Here is a 27,873-nt window from a genome sequence, read left to right as displayed (position 1 = left end):
AGCCCAATCTATTTATGCGTGTCAGACTCAGAGAAGAGGAATTTTAAACTTATACAAGTCATGGCGACAACATGCCAAGCAAAACTTTGTTCAACTCAATTAGCTTTTCTGATCTGATCATGAACAAGTTCCAATGTCTGAAAAACTTCTGTTTGAATAAAGTGTTACGCAAAATGAACGTTTGTGTTTTACACGCCTGCTCATTTTAGTCGAGTTGAAACTGCCTAAAGACATTCTATTGTTAGAACATTAAAGCGCATCTTACTTCCTGTCCTGTCCCAAACGGGAAAAGGGTGAAAAGGTCACGAGTTACTCTCCGAGCAGATGTTCGGAAAAGAGATTCTCAGTCTGTGTTATTTTGCTGCCACACATAACGTTATCTCTCACAAGCTGTGTATCAATCTTTGATAGCTGGCTATTTTCTATTTTCTAATGCAGGATATGCTATTTTAGTTGGTCGAAAGTTATTTTATTGAGCGGCAAGTCGAAGAGGTCACGAGCACCGTTTCCGGCCTGAGTGTCCTGGGACCGAGAGGGGTGACGTCATGAGGGAAACGCGAACGGGACAAATCAGACGATAGGAAATGGCGATATCCCGGGCCGGACGGCGTCTCTGGGCGCTCGATTCGGACAACTGCCGCTCGTACAAGCAATGGCAGCTTCCTCTACAAGCTGTCAGGACCACATAAGCTGCTTTCTAGACTCTACAGGTTTTCAGAAATACCTTTGGGGAGAGTGAGGGAGGAAAAACTGCAAAGTTTCCAAGATGAATTCAGGTAAGCGTCAAACCGCCCCCCTCCCCTTTTTCATTTTCACTCTCGTCTCTTCTATCTGTTGTATGTAGACTTTCCTTATCTTCCAAACGACGTTGTGCGATTTGTTTGACAGCTGTCAGCGGTTGCCCCGATTTGAATATCCCTCCAAGCTCGTCAGGTGGTCATCTCTTCCGTTTATCAGAGCCCTTGGTCAACATTTGCAGAAGGTCTTTGCCCCCGAAATTTACACGCCTTCATCATAAACTTTGCCCCCTAAGGTGGTTCGTCCGTCAATTATTAACGGGTTCTGGTGGATTCCAAAGTGCTCCTGTGACAAAACGAGAAAAGTCTGAATGAAATTCATAAGTTTAAACAGCAAGGTAACGTTTTGTCGTCTGCTAGTCGGCTGATCTGAGGGCCTCACCTGCGAGCGACGCGCGCTGCGTCAGGTGTGTGTACAGGTGAGTTGACGCTGGCGGTACGACAAAGGGATCACCTGTTGTTTATAGCACCTGTTGTTTTTTCGTCCAGGTTATGTACGCAAAGGGGCGGAGCAGTGGTCATTATTGTTGCACATAATCATATGCACAACAATATGTTTGGTACTTTTAGCATCCTATTACTAGTACTGATACATGTGTCTACAGTTGAATAGAGCCAGGCTCAGAGCTTCAAGAACTGAAAAAGCTGTACTAATTGTGTAAGCAGACAAGTTGAAAATAGTTTGAGAATAGCTTGGAAGTTCTCGAGATTGCATCGAGTTTTCACGATTACCAGGTCAGGGGTTCGAATTCCGTACAGTTTTCGAAATTCTGAACCAACAATGATATGCATTTGTAGGGACTGCTGTCCATCTGACATGCAAGTTGTTGATCATATGTTTGAAAATGAGAGTCTGACCTTGAGCTTGCCCCTCCCCCCAAAAAAAGAAATTTATTGCGCATATTTTTGTGACAAGACTTTCAAGTAAAACTGAGCTGTGACCATAAGCTATATATGTATTTCTTGAGAGTAGTTAGTTGGACATAGAGTTAGCAATTATTTGCAATCGGGTTTCAAAAATGTCTTCCTACAGTATGTAATTCGAATGAATGCTTATCAGTTTGCTTCAAACAGATGTTGTGGTTGAACTTGCGACGTCGACAGTTTACAACTACAGTTGTAGCAGGCATTTCTGACACTGTCAGGTACTAACTGTCAGGGGCCTGTCAGAATATGTTGTTATCTTTGAACTCACTTATCAAGGGCTACTGTAGTCAGTGAGTCAATAGAAAAATGTTGATTCTGCAAAATGAAACAATTATTTTCTCTGAGCAAAATACTTTCACCAAACTTTATCTGATCCAAAATGTCCTAACAAAAACATGTTTGCATGAGAAATTCTTAACAATAACACTTTCCTTTATCTCTGTAATTATTTTGTGTTGACATTTTTATCTTGCAGACATGTTATTCATTCACACACATACATTCAATCACTTTCTGGTTTATGGTCTATTTATAAATAATCTGATGATGTTAACATCCATGCATGTGTGCTGCCTATTCTGTAAGTTCATGTAAGCTGAGTCATGCCTGCTTGTTAAGTTTTCATGCACGAAGGACAATGAAGTGGGTTGTAGAAGTGCCTCAAGTCACCAATAGCCGGAAGTTGGGGTGTTGATTGTATGTGGGGATAGCTAGATGCATGTGCCAATGTAAAGCTAGGGGGAGACTGCTGGCCTTAGAGTACAAGATTTGTTATAATACAAGCAAGGTATTTCTATATTGCGCAGCACTCGTATAATTGTATTACCAGTTAGTAGTACCTACAGGAAGAATAGCTACAATGTAATGTTACATTGTCAAGCTCATTTTGGATCATAATATGACGAATATAAAGTTTAACTCGACACAGCCTGTTACAATCCCCCCCTCCCCCCTTTCAGGGATCTTCATCAACCATTCTCAAATTCTCATTGCTCAACATTTTACTCCATACCCCCCCAAAAAGTGACTTACTCTATTATAATGATACAAGTTGCAGCAGCTAAATCATCAAATGTATTTACAGCTGTATATGCCGTCATTTGCGAATTTTAGCAGGTAAAATTTGTCAGGTGCAGGTAATTTTCAATGTATTTTGAGAAAAAGTATTTTGAGCCTTGGACGTACTTGCACGTATCACTAATAGTGATTTGCTTATGCAGAATTATACTACCCAAATAATGTACTTGTGAAGCTGCTGTTCTATGGAATTTGGGTGTAATTTGAGTGTATGTAAAGTCATGTTGTAATATTGAGATCCATTCAGAAATCCTGACTTGGAGTTGGAATAAGGCCAGCTGGACATGGCTTCCTGACTGCTGTTATTTCAGCCTGCCCCCAGGGGGACATTCTTGCTCACATGGGACTGGTGCTTTAGTATGAGATCTCTGTTATGGTTCAGTTGTATCAACACATAATGTTCGCCTCATGTTATATTCGTTAGGTTGTGAGTTCTATCTAAGCCCGAGTCATACAGAATTTCTTAAAGATGGGACATTGTAATTTGTAGTGGTCTCTATGCTTTGCACTCAGCATTTGACATTTAAACAGTCACACACTCCCACACACTCCCACACACCAGACTTTGGCTCTACCATAATTGCACAAAGTTGTGTGGCCCAAGGGCTGAAATGGAGATGGGCTCTGACCTATGCACCATCTGGTATGGGAGAGACTTACATTAAATAACTTGATATCATAAAATGTTCAGACATAATTGCTGCTGGGGTCAAAAGAGTTGAGGCTCATTCAACATATGGTCATAAAATAAGTCACAGACATTTATTTTTATAGCTTATCAAATATTTATACACCTTGACTTCCTGTTGGAAAACTTGTATCAAAGAGTGCAACTATGCAATGGAAGTAAGAATGTCAATATATACTGGCTTTTGGGAGAGATATGGCATATTTACCATATGTGTATCAGTATGTAATATGTTAACATATTTTGTTCGACAAGTTTAGTCCAATATTTCAACGATAAGACCTTTTCGCCTGTATTCTGAAAATGCGAAGCCTAGACCAATGAATTATTGAAGCAAAGATGCTAGAAATTAATTTACTTTCTTGGTTGCAATATTGTTAGCATGCCTGATAGTAGTACACAATTGGTACTGGTTTTCGGACTATCTCAGACTATCTAAATGGTCCAGTGAGTTGCAGACAAACAAGGTAGTCCTCTATTTGCCCTGCGGACATGCAGGATTTCAAGGCTGACTACCGGATTCCTGATCTGGAGCCAAACCTAACCTGTAGCAAAAACAAGACAAGGCGAAATCCAACCTTTCCTAACGTCGCAATACATTCTCCTCAAAGATAAGCCTGTGGCTACATTTTGTAAACTGATTGTAGTCAGCTGCCCGAAATATGTACATGTCAACAATACTCGGGTTTCTATTTTGCCAAATGTTCTCTTTATTTTCATGGGCAAAGGCTGTTTGTTTGTGAAAGCAGCCTACACATGTAGTCTTCCTTTGAGGCTGTCAGAAGATACAGTTTCATTTCACCTCCTTGGGAGAAGTAAATAAGTACAGAACTCAACAAGAAACTGTGAATGACCTCTTAAGGAATGTGTGAAGAAAGTCCAAGCAAATTTCATCGGATTGAATTACCAATGAGTGAATAAAGAAAGCTTTTGAATACAGGAAACAAAAGCTCTTCTAGAGAGGACGCAGCTTGGACTTGAAAGCGTTGTTTTTGTTTTCTCATGTCACCTGAAAGAGAAGCATGACAAGCCAAGCATTCAAAAAACGTGTACATAATACTGCTGCTTGATTACTGGCACATACAGTTCCAGGGCTCAAAATACATACGAAGTTGAGTCAAAAGTGACTTGCACGAAAAAAGAAAAAGTTGTGGACTATTAAGTCTATATTCTCCTCTGCTGAAAATTTATAAATGTACGTGAGTAAAAGGGGATACATGAAGACCACATGTTTGGATATTTGTTTTTCCATAGCACATTTTATTGTTGGGTTTGAATTGTACAGTTTCATAAAGAGGTGCATTTAGGCTTAATCAAAGATGATTTAAAAGTAGAATTGGAAATGGTTCAGAAATTTCTTCTGGATGCTTCAGGTAATATTCATCACTTCAAGCTACCTACTAGTACACTGTACTGTACTGTACTGTACAGTACAATGTAAAACCATGCTGCATGGACTGCCCATGTATTGATATGTCAACAAGCACTTTTGATTGACACATTTTCCTTGATCTGTTACAGGTGTTTCTCCCAGGAGGCCACCCCTGGCTCCCAAGCCTCAGGTACCCAGGAAGCCTGCTGTGGCAGCTGTCAAACCGCAGCCTCATCCCAAACCTAAACCTGTCACTGACATCTCTACAAAACCCTCACCCATCACTGCCATCTCTACAAAACCAGAAGTGACCACACCCACACACTCTCCACACAAACAACTGGAACCTGTGAAAAGTACAGTGTCTGAGTCTGAAGAAAGGCCTTGTGAAGTGTTGCCAGCCCTACAAGCTGGTTCTACATGTACTGTGCCTCCAAATGAAAAGTCTTCTGTATTACCCACAGACTCAAATGTTGACCAAATTCAGAGAGTAGATGCTGAAAAACATGGCAAAGAAGCATTTGATGTGAACTCTGACCAGCAGAAAGTTCTTCCAACATCTGGGGACTCAGACACACATACCACTTTTTCCTCTACATCAGCAGAATGTATGACAAACTCTGAGAGAATACAAGAGCCAAGCACAGAGACAACCGCTCAGCAACCCCAATTCCCAACAAAAATGTCTCAACCCCCGGTTCCCAAACCAAGACGAATATCCAGTGAGCTTCCTGTAGCTGCCAATAGTGAGGATGAAAACAATGCACTCCAACAACTTGAGAACGCCATAGACACATGGGAGGCTGGCCTTTCCAGTGAGGAAGAGGAGGAAAAAGATGACGGAGGGGTTTTGGAATCCAAGGACAAAGATACAGTGGAGCAGGTGGTAACCATGACAACAGCCGAGGGCACTGACCTGGGAGAGACTTGTGATTCACCCAAGGACACGGTTACAAGTGGGGACGTTACAAACCATGTAGCAGACGGAACCGAAGGTCGTCTGGACGCTGATGTTGCAAATTTATCGGTCGAGAATGTAGCAAGCGGTGCTAATGTTCTACCACAGGAGCAGGTGGCAGAATTCAATTCTAGCCAAGAAAAAAATCCTCACAGAGAGGATGGTGACAGAACTGTAGAACTATCACAACCAGGAATGCAGGACCAAGAAAATGCTGATCTCATCGCTCCTCCAAGAAAAAAGAAAAGTAAATTTGTCTCTCCAACCAAACCACCACCCCCTCCCCCACCAAGCAAGAAGCCGTCTACGGTACCGAATGATCCCTCGCCTCCAGGAAAGCTCACTTTTGTACCAGGGTCATCATTGGATGACCAAGAGAAACAGACGCACAAGGCACATGTGTCAAAGAAGCAAGGACCTCACTTGTTTTCTCCACATGATGCCGGTGACTTCAAGGCAAACTCAAGACGAAGACTGAACAAACCAAGGGCCCCACCCTGTCCACTCAAGAGAAGAAGTCGGTCCCTGAACAGTCTTCTCGATAAAGCTGAGGCAGAGAAAATATTCCACAGTGATTCTGCGGAAAACTTGGCACCTTCGGACAGGGGCCCCCCACCCGCTGTACCTTACAAGCCACAAAGGCTACGCAGTGTTGACACACCAAGTGTAAATCCAGCACGCGCTACGTTGATAGCTAGAAGTAGGTCTTTTGACTCCTTAGACGATGTGACTCCAACTAGAACAGACTTTAAGAAAAGTGTACAGGAAAGACCAAGACCTGTCCCTGCTCCAAGGAGACTAGTTAAGGCCGTAGATGTAGTTAAGGAGGAAGGGGACAAGGATATTAAAGATACAGCTGAAGTCAAACCCAAGGAAAGAGAGGGAAGTAAAATGGTGAGGCCACCAAGAAGGCCGCCTCCACCACCTTTCCTGAAACAAAAGGCAGTTTCTGCAGGGAATGTGCTAGCCTCAAGTACCCCTGGTGAAAGCAAAGCACTCGAAAGCATTCCTTCAGTTCAGACACCACCAAAGCCTGCAGTACAGAAGAGCACCTCTGTAGACTCGATGTCAGACAGAGAACATCCCACACCAGTAGATAGAACAAAGCTTAAGACTGCACCAAGACCTGATAGCTCGGAAGAAGTCTTTCTCCCAAATTCTTCCGAACTCGAGAGCACGCCTGTCCAAGGCTCTGCCAAGAAGGGGGCTAAGAAACCTCACTTCTCTTCTACGATAGCTTCTGGAATAAGGAGTTTCTTTGAGAAGACTCCCAACAAAAACAAGGATGCCGACAGCAAGAGGACTGACAAACCCGTCTTACACATTCCTCCCCCACCTGCAAGTCCTCCAGAAGATGAGGAAGACACAGAAAAGAAGGAAGGTACCATCCCTGAAGGTTCTCGGGTAGAATCTCCAGCCATAAAGCCAGCCAGGCCCAGCAGAAAAGCCCCTGCACCACCAAGACCTCCACCAATTGCCGCACCTGCATCAGCTGGGACATCTGAATCTGGTATCACCACTCCTGCTGCTACTTCTGAAAGCACAGCCGAAAATAAGTCTCCTTCAAAGGAAAGATCTTCCGGTGCTGTCACACCTGATGAGCCTTCGAAGGAAAGATCTTCTTCTTCGAGTGGTGTCACACCTGACAAGCCTTCAAAGGAAAGATCACCATCATTGCCAGCCCCGTTTGAAAACATCAAGGAGAAGCTTACAATGAGGCGAAGCAGTCCAAACCAAGACAGCACGCTCTCGTCAGAGCCAAAGAGGGAGAGCTTCATCATGAGGAAGCTGAGTCGCAGCAAGAGCAAGGGAGAGGAGGACAGGAAGAAAGTGGTACCCAAATCTACATTCTACATTCCTCCTCCCACAGAAGAAACCGCCTCAGAAGCAGATACAGAAAATGCACAGTCGAGCCCGTCTCAGCACCGAATACCCCCACCAACCTCCCCTCCTCCCAAACCACCTTCGGCAGCACTGAAACCTACCGTCTCCAAAACACCGTCTCGACCACCCCCTCCAGCCAAGAAGCTATTTGAAGAAAGCCGGAAAGACGGAGTAAGGACATCCATTGAAGACGTCTCAAAAGATAGCAGCGCAAGAAATAGTAGTAGCTATGTAGATATGAACATTAGTGGGGGTAGCGCAGAGGATTTGGGACCAGAGGTGGATGCTGAGTACATGGACATGGATACAAGTGTGAAAGCCGACAGCAGTGATAATCTCTACCAGAACGACAAGGCTGATAGCACGGACAACTTGTACATGAACCAGGAGGGTGATTTGTACAAGAACGAAACTGCCGGGGACAAAAATGACGACAAAACAGATAGTGATGATTATGAAGAAATGGGCGCTGCCTCACCCAAAAGGGAGGAAAAACAAGAAGAGGAACAAGAAGAAGCAGAGGATCATTACTACTCCATGCCTAAGGAAAGACCGGAGCAGCAAGAAGAGAAAACGGACCACACGTACGACTACGCAGATCCTCAGCATACTGATGACAGTAGTGACTACGCTGAGCCGGAGCCGTACGCGAACCCTACCGTCCCTAACACCAACGATCACGAATACCACGAACCTGTGCTCCCTCCAGACAAGGTGCCTGAAAAGGACAAGACCACTCACTACTATTCCCCGGTCGCAGACGACACACAGACTCAAACAAAGGTGACGCCCAAAAAGTCCAAACCACCAAGACCACCCCCTCCCAAGCCCACTACAGCCCCTGCTCCACTGAAATTGTCAGCTACACCCCCGCCCAAGCCTCCCAGGTCGCCCGGATGTGTGGGTTTTCCAGAGGACAGACCACCAGCTCCCCTGCCCAGGCAGTCCTCAGAACTGCTTAGCCCAGAGGAAGAGGGTGATCAGAAAGTATGCACTGACCAGGTATGTCTCCTTTTTATTGAAAGAGGGCTTTTTAGGTTAAGTCAGTCTCTACAGTCCGAATGAAAGCTCATCTGTGTTGGTAAATTCCATATTGCAAAAGTTTAAACTTTGTTCCAACACAAAGAAGGGACTCACCATAAATTTTCGGTCGAGCACTCCGACCTTCTTCAGATGAAATGATTTGCTGACTTATCCGGAAGTCGTCGGATGACGTCAGGTAGCAGCGAATCATAAATGGTGGGAAGGCGCGATGAGTCTCTACAGATTTACAATGTAAGATTATATTGCTTGATTTTATCACCTTTCCCCCAAATACAGCATTGAACCAAAGTCTCTTTTTTTTATTGATAAGTAGCTATAGGAGGGACTCCATGTAGTCTATTGTCTACAACTACATTTGATAAATCATTACCCATTCTAGTGATGGGTTACTAGTTGTAGGCTTATCTAAGTCCATCCCATGGCCGCTTCCTATAACCACCTCATAAACGTCCTCATCTGCTACGCGGACTCGGTCGCTTCATTCAGTGGTTATTAGGAACTGGCCATGAATTATGGCACCGTGTATACACCTCAAGTCGGGTCATTAACCCTATATTACCCTATTGGTTTGTATTTGAACAGATCTAAATCCATTCCATACAACATGTACATCTCGTTCCTCTCTTAGGCGAGATTGTCAGGTGAGAGTGAGGCCAGTTGTAACAGCCAGGTCTACTCCTTATAACATACCTTAAAGTTTATTGGTCTGTGTTTGGACAATTCTAAAGCCATTCTTTGTATCTGTTTTCCCCCAGGCCAGGCTGTCAGGCGTGAGCGAGGCCAGTTCCAACAGCCAGGTCTCCTCAGAAGAGTCTGGGTCGGCAGGAGCCAGGGAGGAGGCTGAGAGCTCCGAGGAGGAGGAGGAGGAATCTTCTTCAGATGAGGAGGAAGGACAGGAGGAGGAGGGCAAGGCAGACATAGTAAGGCAGTTTGGTACTGTTAACGTTGGAGTGTGGTGTGAGGGCTGGTTTATAAGGTATGCATGCTTCTAGTTCAGAAGTTTTTGCAGGGAATATTGTTGAATTGCAGCAGAGTATAGCATAATTCTGATACTCTTGCATCAAGGTGCAACAGATAATTCTTATGCGGCTGGCAAGGAGATAGATAGTTCTGTGCTGTTTTGCCTTCTTCTTTCTACTTATCTTCAGAAAACATTTCATCTTTTACTTGAATGTACACCTATAGCTGGTATAATGGCTCCAGTATACCAAGAAGCGATCCCTTCAGAACATTTACATCTTGTTTCCAAAACAACAATTTCAGATAAAAAGCCAGCAAATTGTGCCACCATGCCAACCAAAAGGGAGAACACTGTTATTAAATGACTTTTTTGTCAACATTTTTTTCCTTCGCACCAACGCAACATAACCCTGTTGTTACATCTTGTTCTTACAAACTTTGAAAGTGTCACTGATGTCTGTCAGTCCGTCAATTTCTAAACTGATCTATCTTCATTTTGTACTTTCCTCCTCTTTCTATCAGATAAAGCAGGTCCAGTCTTCTCACTCACCTGTCCCTATGGCCTCAGCCTGTCCCTCGGGAAAAGTCACCCCCTCCAGACCAAGTAGACCTGCCCCGCCGCCGCCGCCTCTGTCCGCACGGAGGTCACGCACGCTCTCCCCCCACGGTCGTGGAGGGGTCGAGGGGGGTCGGGAGAGGTCGTTGACCCTGCCGTCGTCAGGTCGCGACCTTGAAGAGAGGCAGGAGGCACTTATGCGTAGGAGGGAGAAGTCTAGACTTAAGGCTGAGAAAAAGGATTGGATCGAAAAATGGGTGATGAAACTCTAAACTTTGGAATAAGCACACCCTCTTTCAAGAACTTTTTCGTACTACAGAGGCCTTTTTGTGAAGTATTATGTAACACCTTTTAATGTTTAAGATGTACTTAGGAAGTAAAGGAATGTGCGTAACTCCCTTTTCACGTGCCATTTATGTATTAAGCTCTTATTATCATCAACTATATGAAAGGGAAAGAACATTGTTGCAACATTCATAGTCAATTACAGTATGTTGCCCATGATAAATGAAGACGTACAAAGATATTGATTTGTAGATATATGCCTTTAGTAGATTGTTGTCTCAAATGTGTCATAAGAAGCTTCAAGCAGATGGGAAGGTTTCTCTTTGAGGCACAAATGTCACAAGTTCGAATTCCGTGACAGCAAAGACTTTTCTTGCTCAGGAAAGCATTTTAGATAAGGTTCATCAGTGTTACAGTCAATTTGTGACCACTCTATAACTACTGTTTGTTGTTACAGTATTTATCCTACTTGTACATAGGACCAAGTCTCGAAAGCCATACTATATTCTTGCCTTAACATTTTGATATGGTGACATTATGTTGTACAATGACAATGATATACTAGTAAGAGTAGCTCAGTTGCAGTTAATAGAACTTTATCAAATTGTATTTTCTATTGTAATGTGCAAGGAGTTTAACTAATAGTGCAATACGGTTACACAATATATAACTGAAAAATGCTTTGGGTGTGCTCCAATTAACGAAAGTAAACTTAACAAAGTACTAGTAGTTTGCTTGTAAGGAGGGTGAATAAAGCATAACAAAAAGAGTATATATTTTAGAAGTAGGTGCCTAATTAATATAACTCCCTCCTAGCTAAGGTGCAGCCTGCCTTCCTTCTCACTCGCATTCCCTAAATGTGGCATTTTTTGTACTAATTTGCAGAGTTTGGTTTGTTTGCATTTTCAGGCATTTTTGTGCTGGTGGTGGAAGGCTACTCAGAATAGATAGCTTAATGATATTAAATTTCTGATCTTTTTCATAGATTCTAGTTTCAGTTTGACCCAGCTTTGACCCAGCTTTCCCGTTAGATTTGCCATAGATGCTTTTGGAAACGTAATAAGAGATCATAAGAATTAGAGCCAGCAACATTTACTATGCTTCAGTTCTTTGTTGAAGCCTACAATGAAGCTTCAGTCATGAAATCCTTAACTTAATTTGTCTGAAACTGTCTGTAATGTTAGCCCGAATCATGCACTTAACTTAAATGTAATTTCATGTAGTTTCCAAAGTCCTGATATTTTAACTTAAAGGTGCAATTATTTGATCAATTAAACAGCTAGGGATTTTTGCAATTTCAACACAGAAATGAAAGCTGGCCTGTCAAGGCTACCATTCATCAAATTATTTCTAATTGAAAGTTTTTTTTCTGATTAAACCAATTTAGGACTCATAATATGGGTCTATGAAACACACCTTTGATCATATGATATGGGGATGGCAGACTCAGTCTTTGTTTCTATGTGTCGCATGATATTTGAATGTTTCATGTCTAATTTTGCTTCATTATGCATTATCATGGTATTTGTTCTTTTCTGCCATAATCTTTGTTGTTTTTGTACTATATTGAACAATAATTATTATTATGCTCCACACTACAAGTGGTTTTTAATCTAAGCTTCCACTTTCTTTGTTGTTACATTTGTTAATCTGTCAATGATCCAAAATTGTAGATAGGAAAAATGTGATTTACAATCTATCAGTAATAAATGATTTCTCACTTTGTACGAATACGTTGCCTCTTTACTGTTTTAATGTCAATGTCTATACTTTCTGTCACAGTCTGTCTTTCTAAAATTTACCTTCAGTTTCTGTTCATTGTAAGATTCAAACTGAAAGTCACACTGTCTTAACAGAACTCATGGTATGAAGTCTTTCCCTTCAAGTTCAGGCTGTTTGACCCTCTCAAAATTGGTTTGACATGAAAAAATAATGCCTAGGCCCTTACGATAGCAAAATGTAAACTTGGCATATATAACTAATTAGTTGTTAGGCTAATTTTCAGACCACTCAGCAGGGTACTTTCAACGAATTTCATCTTTTCACATACTGTGTATTTTGTGTTTTGTATGATATTCCCATTATGAAGTCAAGGGTAACACGAATCCAATTTAGGACTTAGCCACGGCGCCATATGCCACAGCTTCAGTGAGTTACCTGCCTACTGTCATCAATGGCTGTTTTGTCTTTTCATTTTGTTCCAAGCAAGCTCAGTGGAATGAGTGAGAGTGTATTTTCAATAGCCTTATGGTTCAAACACCCTCTGAGATATGATAGATCAGAATAACTCCTGTTCACTTTCAGCCGCCAGCACTGAAGGGGGACAAAGCTTTCTACATCGCCCGTGAGATCATGTCTTCAGAGGAAGTGTAAGTATCAATTTTACAAAGCTTGACGAATTTTCAATGCTGCAACTTTGATGCTACATTTTGATAGAATTTGGTTGATGAAAGTTATTCATGGTAACTTTTGTTTTTGCAGATTTGTGGACGTTTTGAAGCTCCTTAATGAGGTAAGCATTGCCATTGTTCAGTATCTGAGTTGGACAAGTCCACGAGCCTGATTGTCCAGGGCAAGTGAATGTATCCATCGGGCAAGCATACACATGTATGTCCTACACGACTTGCTCGATCGGGCAAGCAAGATTTTTCCAGGAGTGAGATTTTGATATCCTTGTTGCTTTTCACAGTCATGGCATCAAGCTTTGGTCAACACAGAAAAATTGAGCCAATGATAAAAGAATGATATTGCTGGGAGTGAAAATACATAGAAAAATAGCCTTTAAATTTTGGGCAAGTAGATTTTCTGCGTACTTGCCCGATAGGCGAGTGAATTTCTGAAAACTTGGCTAACTCTGAGTACTCTACAACGGAAGTTAATGTCCTGTCCTTGGTGCTGAAACTATGTCCTGTCCTTGGTGCTGAAACTAAACAGAGTCTGACACTGATTAGGCTTAGGGCCCAAATTGGAAAAAGGGGCCCGGTAGTGCAGTTCACTGGCTGGCTTTTGGTAACAATTAGATGCTGTGACCTACCAGTGGGGAACACCGAGGGGTACCCCCTATAGTGTCTATTGTGTCCATTTCCCTCTTTAGTAAGTGGTCACTACAGATATGCATTTCTGTACAGTGAGTCAAAGTCCTCAAACCTTCTCTATGTAAGGACCACCAGACCACATTTTGATGATCCCCTAGATTTCTTTCCCATTGATGTAAGCATACAGAATCTGTAGTCTACAGTGGCCCTTTGTCTACTTTGACACCTTAGTCTCAAGAGTGGCCTCTAGATGCTCTTCAAACTGTCACCCAGTATTAACAGTCAAAGTCCGTAAAACTATCCTCAAATACCAGGTCAAGAACTAGCTGGCCATTGTGACCACACTTTGGTGATCCCTTAGTTGTTTTTCCCATTGACCAAAGCATTAAGAATCTTGTCTTAAGTAGCCATATTTCACCATTTACTCTAAGTCTCTTGAGTTGTGACTAGAACAGCTTAGACTGTGTTTGTTGTCCGTCACCTCAGGACTTCAGATCAGCTGTAGACACTGCAAGTGAAGCGCCAGGCCAGGCCATCATAGAGGAGACCAGCATGACCCAGATCCTGATGTACCTGCCACAGCTGCAGCAGTTCAACGAGAGTCTCCTCAAGGACTTCAAGGAGAGGGTGGAAAATTGGTATGGAATTCCTAGTAATCTGAAGATTAGAGTTAATCCCAAAGCAGATCCTACGGTGCCATAAGATCGTATCAAAGCTGGCCAAGGAGTATAGCCGGTGAAAGGAAGTCAGATGAGCAACAGTAGGGTAACAAACTCCTAGGCCAGCTTCACTCCTCTGCCAACTTTTTGATACTACCGTAGGTTCTGCTGCGGAGATTAGCCCTGAGTGCAGCCTTGTTTGCTTTAGTCGGCTCCTGAAGGTCGCAGTTAGTGACCTTTGGGAGCAGACTAAAGTGAACAAGGCTGGACCCATGGCTACATAATCTGTAGAATGCCTTTCAGTTTATCTAATATATAAATGTAGTTGCAACTTTGTGTAACAGATTTGTACATGTAAAGGAATATTGTGTAACTTTTGCTTTCTGGGCTTCTGAGGGATAAGGCATATTAACTTGGTACTCATTCTCTTACAACCTACATACATTCTGCCAATAGTCCACACAATCTGGATTTTATGTCGTCTATTTTCCTAACAGTCTTATTTTCTTTTTTTGCAGTAGATATTGTTTCAGCACTTCTTTGTGCGTGCTCAAATGTACTTATGCTTGCAGAGAAAAGGGACCTTTCATCCAGGGAGAGAGTTGCAGAGACAAAGAAGTCCAAAGAATTGACTGTTTTATTTTCATGGCATGTGTTTTCAGGGAGCAGGACCCCCGTATAGCAGATGTAATAGTTAAGAAGGGCCCGTACCTGAAGCTCTACACCACCTACATCAGGGACTTTGAGAAGGCCACCTCTGCACTGGATGAGGCTTGCAGACGTCTTCCCAAGTTTGCAGCAACTGTCAAGGAGTTCCAGGTGAGAGAAAAGTGTACAAAACAAGTTGCAACTTGAAAAAGCCTCTAGTAGTAGTATAGTTAACTGTGTGCTAGTCATATCAACCCCAATCCTGCTACCTTACATCATACATGGTGATCACAGATAATTTCTTTTCAGAATGCCTCTTTAGCAGGTTGGTCATTAATATCTTAGAACAAGGAGTGAATTGCATTGAATTACAGGTAGTCAATGGCAAGTAAATAGATTAAAATGAATTAAGTAAGATATTGTAATTGCATACTGATATAAATGTGAACAGATGTAAAAGTTGCTGCTAACAAAATTTTTTATTGCACAAAAAAACAGCAATTCTGTATGATTGAAATAGGCATATTGAATAAGTAGTCATGAGAGAACTCATTCAAAATGGACATCAGATTAATTAATCACCCATATATCTGTTGCTCCCCCTGTACAGATGAGCCCCAGATGTGCCAACCTGGCAGTTAAACACTACATGCTGAAACCCATACAGAGGATCCCCCAGTACAAGATGCTGCTGGATGGTAAATCAACCGTTTCTTCAAGTACTTTAAAATAGTACCATGATCATTTCTTAAGCACATTAAAGAACCCATCACACTTGCATGGAGATAAGAGAACTTCCTGGGTAACATGTACAGTGACGCTTTCTGTTTTTCAGACTACCTCAAGCACCTGACAGAGGAGTCACCTGATTACAAGGACACTAAAGGTATAATGATTATAGTATAGATTCAATTAAATTAAAATATCAATTGCTTTTTTGTACCTTACAGTATGAACTTTTATATTTGATAATTGTATTTCATAAATGTGTATTCATTTAGCAAATGTCTTTACTTTTGTTTTCAGTGGCCTTATCCATAGTCAGTGAGGTAGCTGACCATGCTAATGAAGGAATGAAACAAGGGGTAAGTTTTACATAAAAATGAATATCTAAAAGAAAATATCTAAAAAAGACATACTTTGCAATTTCAAAGATCTAAGGATTGTGTGATACATTGTTATCACCGTTAATTTGTACTTTGGGCAAATTATCAAACCGTGTAGATTTAATCTTACGACTTTTCTCATAAAGTACACAAATTCAATCAAAACTACTGCCCCCCCTCCCCCACAGGACAATTTTGAGAAGCTGCTACGGATCCAACACAGCCTGATTGGCCAGCATGAAATCGTCAAGCCAGGCAGGGTGAGGCATTTCGTCATTTTCTTCTGAATTTATTTCTTCTTTATTCATCATATAATCTATGGGAGACTTCATCAGTGGTTTTTGGTTTTATATTCATTTTAGTGCCATGAAATTAAACTTTTCAGCACTGTACATTTCATAAAAATTGAACCAACTTTTGTACACTGAGGTACATTATGTGTAGACAGACAATAAGGATAATGGAATGTTGCTTCTTTTGGCAGTAAGCTTATTTGGCATATTCAGGGCCATGTAACAGAATCCTAGGGCTCATATTAACAAAGAAAAAAAAGTTAAATGACAATGGGAATTCTGTGTATCCCATGATGGAATGGAATTATGGAGTTAATGGGCAATTCATGAAGTGTTGTTTACACCTGTCTGTTGCCATAGAAACTGCTGAAGGAAGGGATGCTAAAGAAGCTGTCCAGGAAGGAGATGCAGCCCAGGATGTTCTTCCTGGTATGTGTGTGTATCTTGTTACTGAGTCTCCATCTAACACATTATCTAACACATCATCTAACACATTCAAGCTCTCCACTATTACAAATTACACTATTACAAGCCCACCCTGTAGACATTGTGTAACTTTCAGGTTCCCTCTCTAGGGCTCTAAATTTCTAGCAGAATGTAGCAAAATCTGTTTTAACAATGGTTATTATGGAGCATAGGTGGCTGCACACATGCTAAGCCCATGACAGTTGACAGTTTCAACATGTCTGTGTGTGCGTTTCTTTTTCTCTTTTTCAGTATATTCTTATTAGGACCAAATAATAAATAAACAGTAGCAAAGTGTCAAAGCTGATAAATGTTTAAACTTTAAGGTCATTTAGTAGCTAGTCCAAGACATGTTATGTCACCACAGATGAGCAATGCACTACTGTACTGTACACCTATCCAAAGGGGCATGTACAAGCTGAACAACTTGTTACATGTACATGTACCTCAGGTTTTTAACAGCAATACTTTACATGTTTGTCACCAAAGATGAGCAATGCACTACTGTGTCATGTACATTATGCTACCTCGGGTTTTTAAACAGCAATACTTAATGTCACCACAGATGAGCGATGCCTTGCTGTACTGTACACCCATCCAAGGAGGCATGTACAAGCTGAACAACTTGCTACCTCAAGTTTTTAACACTTACAGCAATACTTTATATCACCACAGATGAGCAATGCTTTACTGTACTGTACTCCTATACAAGGAGGCATGTACAAGCTGAACAACTTTTTACATGTACATGTACCTCAGGTTTTTAACAGCAATACTTTACATGTTTGTCACCAAAGATGAGCAATGCACTACTGTGTCATGTACATTATGCTACCTCGGGTTTTTAAACAGCAATACTTAATGTCACCACAGATGAGCGATGCCTTGCTGTACTGTACTCCCATCCAAGGAGGCATGTACAAGCTGAACAACTTGCTACCTCAAGTTTTTAACACTTACAGCAATACTTTATATCACCACAGATGAGCAATGCTTTACTGTACTGTACTCCTATACAAGGAGGCATGTACAAGCTGAACAACTTTTTACATGTACATGTACCTCAGGTTTTTAACAGCAATACTTTATGTCACCACAGATGAGCGATGCTCTACTGTACTGTACTCCTATACAAGGAGGCATGTACAAGCTGAACAACTTGTTACATGTACATGTACCTCAGGTTTTTAACAGCAATACTTTACATGTTTGTCACCAAAGATGAGCAATGCACTACTGTGTCATGTACATTATGCTACCTCGGGTTTTTAACACCAATACTTTACTCCAACACAGATGAGCAATGCTCTACTGTACTGTACTCCCATCCAAGGAGGCATGTACAAGCTGAACAACTTGCTACCTCAGCTTTTTAACAGCAATGCTTTATGTCACCACAGATGACACTGCTGTACTGTACACCCATCCAAGGAGGCATGTACAAGCTGAACAACAAGATGAACAACAATTAAAAAAATTATGCTTACTCAAGTTTTCAAAACTTTATGTCACCACAGATGAGCGATGCCCTGCTGTACTGTATGTACAATGTACATGCATCCAAGTCGTACAAGCTAAACAACTTGCTAACTCAGGTTTTTAACACGAATACTTTACTCCAACACAGATGAGCGATGCCCTGCTGTACTGTACTCCCATCCAAGGAGGCATGTACAAGCTGAACAACTTGTTACATGTACATGTACCTCAGGTTTTTAACAGCAATACTTTATGTCACCACAGATGAGCGATGCTCTACTGTACTGTACACCCATCCAAGGAGGCATGTACAAGCTAAACAACTTGCTGCAGCTGGCAGGCATGAAGGTGATGAAGCCTGTTCAGGACTTCCTCAACGAGCTCAGCATCATCAGTGTGCAGAGGTCATTCACTCTGTCAGCCAGGTGAGGACTGTTTCTTCCTGTGTTAACTGGTGTGGAAACCCTCTATCTGTGCATCCTAGAGGGTCGTGTGGCACCAGAGGTATGGTGTTTGATTCAGATTCAGATTCAGATTCAGATTCAGCTTTATTCCTGGATGACTTGGCATGTATGTACACATGAAATACGTCATCAGTCACAGAATCAACTTTAAAACATTAACATTCATAACCCAGAAGTTCTATGTTTAAATCCGTTGATGTGCCACCCATCTTGTGCTCTTGGGAAAGGCACTTCACACTACTTTCCTCACTTCACTTAGATGTAAATGAGTACCTAGCTCCAGTTATGGCCGTCCCTCGGATAGGACGTTAAATGGAGGTCTCGTGTTTGAGGAGAACCACACCTCGAGGGTGTTAAAGAACCCACCACACTTGTCAAAAAGAGGAGGGGTCCTTCCCGGTGCGAGTGGATCAAATAAATATGTCCTGTGGAGAGAGATGATTGGATAATTGCCAACACTTACTATTAAGTCATTGCTGTTTCCTTCCATCCCATTGGTCACAGCTCTCCTGTGGAGAGAGATGATTGGATAAATGCTAAAAGGTTACTGTTATATCATTGCTGTTTCCATCTCATTGGTCGCAGCTCTCCTGTGGAGGGAGATGATTGGAGGATTACCAACCATTACTGTTAACTCATTGCCATTTCCTGGCTTCTCATTGGTGACAGCTCTCCTGTGGAGAGCGATGATTGGATAATGATTTCTAACAGTTACTGTTAAATCATTGCTGTGTCCTTCAATCTCATTGGTCACAGCTCTCCAGAGGAGAGAGATGATTGGATGATTGCTAACAATTATACTGTTACATCACTGTTGTTTCCTTCCATCTCATTGGTCACAGCTCTTCAGAGGAGAGAGATGATTGGATGCAGGCCCTGACCGATGCGATCAGAGACAACGCTGCCAAGAGGAGCACCTTTGACGAGTTTGTCAGGCATGTGGATGCTGTGGTGAGTGTTTTCCTTTGAAATTTTGGTATGGAAAAGTTAGAAAAGTTAGATGTGGAAAAACTGAACCTTTTACGGAACATTTAATGTACATGCATTGCATGTTAATGTAAAGACACTGGGCTGTATGATTTTGCAGCACTAATTACTAACATCTAAGTTCATATGTGTTCAACTTTGTACTGTAGAAGACATCATATGAAGCAGTCTCAAGAGTAGACCAGATACTGTGAAGAAATTGATTATTACCAATTTGGCACTTGATTTACCAATTGAAAGTTTTACCAATTTGGCACCTTTTCCCCCTTTCCACCGAAGCCAGGAGACAAGTCCAACTCCCTAGTGCTGGGGTACAAGGCTCCTGTGTGGATTCCTGACTCCTAGGGTGACCATGTGTATGGGCTGTACCTGTGACTTCACTGTCAGTTCTACTTACAAGTTGCTGACATGAACATACACATAAACCAACCTTTATCCTTCTTTCCCAGCCAGGAGACAAGTCCAACTCCCTAGTGCTGGGGTACAAGGCCCCTGTGTGGATTCCTGACTCCAGAGTCACCATGTGCATGGGCTGTACATGCGACTTCACTGTCACCTGGAGGAGACATCACTGCAGGGCTTGTGGAAAGGTTCACTGTTTTTATAAACTCTTCACAGTTGCTGAATATTTTAGTAAGATTTGGAATCTCTTGCAAACAACTCAAGCTATGAGATGTTTAAATTGCTGAAGTGAAAGTAACACTGGTTGTACTTTTAGTAGTGTATGGAATCTCTTGCAATCTATTGAAGTCATATTTTGTAAATGACAAGCTAATGTTGATTTATTCATACCTATAGATATCCATATATGTGTCTTTAGTTGTACTGTAAGTAGCTGTTATACATGTAGACCTTGCAAAAGTCACTGTACCTTTGTCGTGTCTCAATAAAGATTATTATTATTATTTTGTATTATGAAAACCTGTTTATTATGCAACCTTTCAAGGACCTTGAAGAAAAGTCTCACAGATAAGCTTCTTAATGCTTGTATCATTGGGGAAAATAAAGGATCAACAAAAAGTGATGGCCATGTGTTGATTTGACTGCTTTTTAATTGCAGACCGATTGGTTGGTTATGATGTCAATTGGTTGTACTGTGACCAATATTTGATTGATTGATTGATTGATTGATTGATTGATTGATTGATGAATTAAACTATTGATTTCAGGTTGTGTGTGGCACCTGTTCAGCTAACCGGGCCCCACTGCAGTACCTAGACTACAAGGCAGTCAGGGTCTGTGAGGAGTGCTATGAAAGACTCTCCAAAGGTAGGCACAAGTTGTTACTTTTTGGGTAGTGCTGATCTTGTTATTTGTTAGGATGCTAGACATCTTAAATCCTTAGGAAGTAGGCATGTTATCTGAATATTTTGGTAAGTAACCCATACTGCAGACATAGTTACCTGATGAACCCATACGTCTGCAGAAGTAGTTACCTGATGAACCCATACTGCAGAAAGTTACCTGATGAACCCATACTGCAGAAAGTTACCTGATGAACCCATACTGCAGAAATAGTTACCTGATAAACCCATACGTCTGCAGAAGTAGTTACCTGATGAACCCATACTGCAGAAAGTTACCTGATGAACCCATACTGCAGATATAGTTACCTGATGAACCCATACTGCAGAAATAGTTACCTCATGAAGCCATACTGCAGAAATAGTTACCTGATGAACCCATACTGCAGAAATAGTTACCTGATGAACCCATACTGCAGAAAGAGTTACCCGATGAACCCATACTGCAGAAATAGTTACCTGATGAACCCATACTGCAGAAATAGTTACCTGATGAACCCATACTGCAGAAATAGTTACCTGATGAACCCATACTGCAGAAATAGTTACCTGATGAACAGGGGGCCTGCAGGGTCAACCTCTGGTCTGCAGGGTCGACTTCCAGCCTGCATGGAATGGACTTGTCACATGTTTAATGTATTTTTTTGATAGAGAGACCATCATTTAAAATATATTAATGCTTACTACAGTCAAGTGGTATTTGCATGATTAATAAGATAAAACAAGAAATTTACACAAAACTGAATATTTCATGCAGGCATGAGTTCTCTGAACTCTTGTTTTTAGTAGCAAATTTTCTTGGAAGATCTTTACATGCTGATTTTTGTCCATCACAGAGGACGAAAATGTGGGTAAAATTTTTGTCCGTCCCTAGCAGCAAAATTGCATTAAAGGATGAAAGGACAGACGCTTAGGCCACACCAATTTAATTTCTTGGTTCACGGATTTTTTCATAAAAAATATGGAGCGAAAGGGCGAAATAAAAATAAAAATTGTAAAATGGTTGGGGTAAAGGTAACGGCTAATCCAAAACATAAAGAAAAAAAGTTTTCAGCTTGAAAAAAGTACAAAAACACTATTATTGTACAGTAACAGCACCTGTACCCACACTTTAAGGAGCTTATGATATAAAGGCCAATTTGCTACACCAGAAAGTTGATGAACGGTTTCATTAATGGTGAAAATTTGCTGAGTGGTAATTTTTATTTTTATTTTTTTTTCCAAAAAATAGGAGCGAGCGAATCCGTGAACCAAGAAATTAAATTGTTGTGGCCTTAGGTTAGAACCCTGGTTGACCAGGTCTAGACCTGACTAAACCTGACCAACTTTTCTCCCTGTTTCTGCTCACCCAGAGTTCCAGGCTAATGATAATGGGAGCAGTGCAGGGGACAGTCCTGATAAGGCAAACCCAGACAAGCAGAGGGGAGGGTTCAGGCTGAGTCGAGCAACAATCCAAGCTCGCTTCAAGAGCTTCAAGAAGACGGCAAGAAAAGCAAAGAAGTCCATCCCATCTGTGTTAAAAGAGGTGGGTACTAGTGCTTGTAGGATCGTGTCTTTTAGCATTATATTTGCCATGCCACTAGTGGATGATGGAAGAAATAACAAGACGTGAAGATACAAATGTTGAATAGCATTGTAGGTTTGGATCCAAATAGCATAATGATTGTAGGTTTGGAAACCATAGTAAGATGTCAGACCAAAAGACAATAAGCCTTATTATATATATTAAGTGGTTCTCTGTGATGATTTTTAAACCAGTGTTCCATTCACATCCACAGTACAGCAAAGTATGGATTTATTTTGCTGTCTCTTGGCTTTTCCTGTAGTCTTAAAGTGGCAATTTGTTATTTGAAAGATCAGACGCAAACGATACATCTGAAAGCATCTGTACTGTAGTCACATCGATTTCTTTTCAGCCAACAAGATGAACTCAGACATGAGTGGAAGAAGACAAAAACTTAGATGTGATTCTGTTACGGTCTTACATTGTACCTAAGTTAATATGTGCTTCCTAACCATAAGCTGTATTTACATTTTGTACCAGGTAACAGCCAACAACAAGGTTAACTCCAACCTGAGTAGATAACTGTGCCCAGGGGAAGAAAACAAAGCGTATGGTTCTATTACAATCTTCTTTTCCCCTTTATCTGTTTCTAGGTTACAGCTAATAATCTTAACTCAGACATGAGCGGCTACCTACAGAGGAAAACAAAGCGTGAAGGCTGGAGGAAGCTGTGGTTTGTACTGAAGACAAGGTTCTGTACACCTTCAAGGCTGGAGGAATCTTCTGCTATAATGTTGTCTTACCCATTCCTGTTTCTAGGTGACAGCTAATAATCTGAACTCAGACATGAGCGGCTACCTACAAAGGAAAACAAAGCGTGAAGGCTGGAGGAAGCTGTGGTTCGTGCTGAAGGATAAGGTTCTGTACACCTACAAGGCCAGCGAAGACGTAGCCGCACTCGAGAGTCTTCCTCTTCTGGGGTTCACTGTTACCACCTTCACAGAGGTATGAAATTCACTCATCTCTACTGTAAATGCAGAAATATTTGCGGTGGTTTTATGTTCGCAGTTTTCGCGAGGAAGTATTACCGCAAATCTAAAACCACCGCGAACATTATTTCATTACATCATGTGACTACAGTGTATGGCACTAACTCAAACTTAAAACTACCGTGAACACTCCACTTTCCCGCTAACGCGAAATTAAATCCCAGCAAACTTAAATGCATTTTACAGCATTCCTGTTTGACTGTTGCAGCTATCAATTTTTTTTCCACCCTAGCCACTTTTCTATACTTAATGGTTTACTTATTGTCATGCCAGTCCACTCTCTGATATCATCCTGCCATCTTTTTCATTGCTTACCTCTTTTTTCCTCCCTGTTGTTCCTTGCATGCCACATGTAATTTTGGCTAGTTCCGATGAATGTTGGATGTTTATTGCATTTTCATGCCTGATGGCTAATTGCAAGTACAGACAACACGTCAGTCAGGGTTTCCAAATCAATCCATGGCTGTAACTTGAGTTACTGTTAACTTGTGTACAATCTGTGTGTTTCAAAGTTGCATGAAAGCTTTTCTTTTAAATTCTTGACTAACCCAGGCCCAAGAAGACACGCCCCCAGACCTGATCTTCAAGTTGGCCCATCAGGGACGTCCTGACGTCTACTTCCGCAGTGACGACAAGGCAGCCAGCAAGAAGTGAGAAACCATCTCCTTTATTTTTTTTTCATTTATTTGTAACAATACAAAACAGAGTGTCTTTATGTCAGCTTTTCCTCATCAATTGCTTTTACATAATATTATGTTGAGCAGACCAGACAAACCATGGAAGCAAAATTGGGGTAAAAATTGCCAACCATCTCTATAAAGAAAATGAAGTCTTATGTGAAGTCCTACATGTGGCATCTACATTCATGTAGATTGGACATACTGTAAAAGATATTGTTAGGGAAACTGTGAGAAACAAAATACACCAGTCAGAGAGGTGGAAAATACAAGAAATAGTAATGGTGTTATATGAGTATTAAGTAAGTTCTAGATATCTGACTGGAATGATACAACCTGAGATATAATATAATTGTACATGTGTGTGCTTAATTACTAACGAACAGATCAGATTGGTTTCTTTTGAATGCCTCTCTTCAACTCTATTGCAAAAACTTAATTCCAGCTTGGATACACACAGACTTTGTTATTCAAACACCGGTCAAAAGTGGACAATGTCAGCACACACAACGTCAAGACACACAATCATAGCATTCTGTCACATCACAGCCATCAGTCCAATTTGAACTTCTAACCTACTCTCCAAGCAGAGGTTAGGCTCCGGCTGTTTTTTTAGTCATTTTTATCGGGCTTTCTATTTTGTCATTTTTCTTGAAGTACGCCAGATACAATACGAAATAGAAAGCCCAACAAAAACGACTTAAAAAAACGTTAAAAAAACAGCCGGAGCCTAACCTCTGCTTGGAAAGTACTTCTAACCATTAGTATAAACTATCACAATAAAGAACAGCAAACGCAGAACATTGCAATGCATCTAAACATTTTTCTTCATACTGTAGTGTTCAGCCATACAGCCGTTTTCAGCATCATGGTACAGTAGTTACTGTAGTTTTTAATGAATTGAAGTAACATTACCAGAAAGAAAGGCACCGGTATTGCATAATTCCTGAAAATAGAAGTGCATAACTATAGTGGTACTCGATTTGCATGTTGACACACTTTTTAAATTATATCTGGCACCAAGACATATGCAAATGTCTCAAACAACTTCACAACAAAAAAAACAGTGTTGCTTAGCTTACTAAACACACTGCATAGAAGAAATGTGGCAAAACTGTTGTTTATGTTTGTTTGTTTATTTTGCAGGTGGGTGGCAGCCATGATGAACGCTACTGTGTTGTAACACGCACTTTAAAACAACAGCTTCAAAGTACAGAGTGAACGTCAGACTCTGTAAAACAAGTTTAGCCAAGCCTTGTAATAGGTTTTTCGGAGAGGTAAGCTGAAGATATTTGCAGAGGTTGCAAATTTAAAAAAAAAAACTATCTTACAATCAGGCTGATATTGAAAACTCTTATCACACAGAATCTTGCTGTTGCATAACAAAACTGATGAATCTATACAATACAATCTCCAAAATCTCTAAACAATAATGCTATTCAGGTCCCCAACTGCGTACACTTACAAAGATTAACTTCAGAATCTTATTGTCAGTAAATGGTGCGAAAGCCATGAAACAACATTCATGTAAATCAGCTTGATTACTCTCAATATTGTTATCAAGACAGAGGTACAATTATGATGACATGTACAAAGTTGGTTTTGTTGTCTTTCAATTTTTTATCTTTCTATTCATTCCAAATTCAATACACTTAAAGAAGTTTCTTGATAGTTTTAAAAATTGTAAAAGACTGTGACATTTAATGGAGAACTTGTACAAAAAAAAATATCATGTAAAATTAAATTCTAGATTCCTAAACTCAATTGCAAGGACTCAGAGAATATCCAATATGTTATACTGTGAAGTTTATGATAGAAATTTAGCTTCAAGTTGAAGTTTACAGCAAGATGAAACTTGTGTGAAGTGCCTTTGCAACTGTTAAAGTGTAAAAATTGCAAGTTTGTTATAAATTGTGACAACATTGAAGTAGCAAGTAAGTTTGGAACTGGATTCAGGTGTATATCCAATGGATTCCATATTGTATTGTAGTAGTAGTATAATGGGAAGATACGGAATTAAGAATCTGTGCATCAAGGTATGAAAAGATTTGCACGTTAAAATTGCTTGGAGATATAGTTACTTTAAAGTTATAAACCTTGAAGAAAGGAAATTTAAGAAAAATTGTTGCACAGAAATTTGTGCACCCTCTGTTCTTGCCAAGATGGTTGCCTATCTATAATGTAATGTTTTACAATTTTAATACAAATCAAGATATTAAAGGCACATGAATATTTTCCCAATACTTAGTACATGTATGCAACAGGGGCTGGCTCCCAAAGCAGAAATGATTTCTCAACAGAATTGCAACATGCAAAGCATGCAAATACAAAAAGAATTTACAATTATCACAACTTGAACACAAATGTTGGAATTGTTATTGATAGTATTGTGCTGCTTTCAACTTTTATGCAACATTAAAAAAACAAATCATTATTATCTCAACAATCATTCTATGCATGTACATGTATCATATCGCATGAACAGTATGACAAGTAGAAAGTAAGAAACAAAGTACACATGTATCAGTATGCTATTCAAGTCACCAAAGATACAGTTTACATATCTTCTCAGTTTTTAATGTTACAGTTACTATGATGTGTGCATGGTATGTGACTGAAATAATCATCTATTGTAAAGATATCTCTATGTTGAAATAATAAAAAGACATAATTTGTAATACCACATTTGTATAGCCTCTGATTTTGGTACACTTAAAACATCATTCTGAAGCACTTTGGACTAGATCACAGTAACATACACTAACATACAGTTTTGTAACTACTACACTCTCATGACAGTATGTACAGTTTATAAGATTTATCAAAACATGAAAAATGATAAAATTGTTTCCTCTGAACATGATAGCTTTATATGCATGGCTAGCAATCAGGTCTAGATAAAGGCATTGAATAAAAAGCTGTAAACTTACAATGAAAGAAAACTACAGTTTAGTCTGAGACTATTGTCATAATATATAAGACAAACGTCAAACACTTATATATAATTCCTATACAACAGGACAGATGTACTAAATACTGTTACTGTAACAGTAAGCATATAGCAGAGCATGGACAGTCAAAGTTACCATTTTGTCAGGACCACTATGTTTGGGTGACCACTACTTTTGGGTGGTCCCATGGATTATTTTTCTCCATTAATCAAGCATTAACCCTTGTCCTGTAGATTTTTTTTTGCCAATTAAACCCTCTAAGCTGGTTAATTAGTCAGATCAGTAAAGCCTGTTCCGTGCTGGTGCTGCAGATTTACGTCCCCAATCGATGCAGTTTGCTGCGGTATGCCAGATTTAAGTGAGAAATGACCCAAACCCATAAAGAAACTGGACCTACATACAGGCATCATGTAAAAGTGTACTCTCCAAGCAGAGTTTAGTCTTCGGCTGGGTTTTTTTAAACGTTTTTTTTAGTCGTTTTTATTGGGCTTTCTATTTTGTCATTTTTCTTGAAGTACGCCAGCCAAGTTAGTTTTTGACACAGCAAGATGAAATAAAAACCCGATAAAAACGACTAAAAAAAAACAGCCGGAGCCTAACCTCTGCTTGGAGAGTAGTATTATGTGCATCCCTCAACAGGACGAGAGTTTTAAAGATCCTGACTACAGTTCATTTCCTTGCAATGCCTTGAGTGGTCACTCTTA

At 40.5% G+C, this 27,873-nt stretch overlaps 1 protein-coding gene across 1 annotated transcript; it reads left to right on the top strand.

Moving 5' to 3' along the window:
• Positions 1 to 502: 502 nt before the first annotated feature.
• Positions 503 to 27,848, top strand: LOC118416332 (protein piccolo-like). The gene is made up of 20 exons (XM_035821421.1): positions 503 to 776; positions 5,011 to 8,705; positions 9,503 to 9,667; positions 12,853 to 12,917; positions 13,030 to 13,060; positions 14,070 to 14,221; positions 14,905 to 15,061; positions 15,501 to 15,588; positions 15,726 to 15,776; positions 15,917 to 15,975; positions 16,185 to 16,256; positions 16,650 to 16,718; positions 18,498 to 18,658; positions 19,540 to 19,648; positions 20,134 to 20,274; positions 20,854 to 20,953; positions 22,341 to 22,513; positions 23,312 to 23,497; positions 24,094 to 24,191; positions 25,365 to 27,848. The coding sequence occupies exons 1-20, from the start codon at positions 767 to 769 to the stop codon at positions 25,399 to 25,401; spliced, it is 5,619 nt and encodes a 1,872-aa protein (XP_035677314.1). The 5' UTR covers positions 503 to 766; the 3' UTR covers positions 25,402 to 27,848.
• The last annotated feature ends 25 nt before the right edge of the window (positions 27,849 to 27,873 follow it).

The sequence above is a fragment of the Branchiostoma floridae genome, chromosome 5, assembly GCF_000003815.2.
Source record: "Branchiostoma floridae strain S238N-H82 chromosome 5, Bfl_VNyyK, whole genome shotgun sequence".
In the NCBI taxonomy this organism is placed as follows: Eukaryota; Metazoa; Chordata; class Leptocardii; order Amphioxiformes; family Branchiostomatidae; genus Branchiostoma; species Branchiostoma floridae.
Note: the sequence above shows the minus strand (reverse complement) of the source record. Positions and strands in the feature narration are given on the sequence as shown.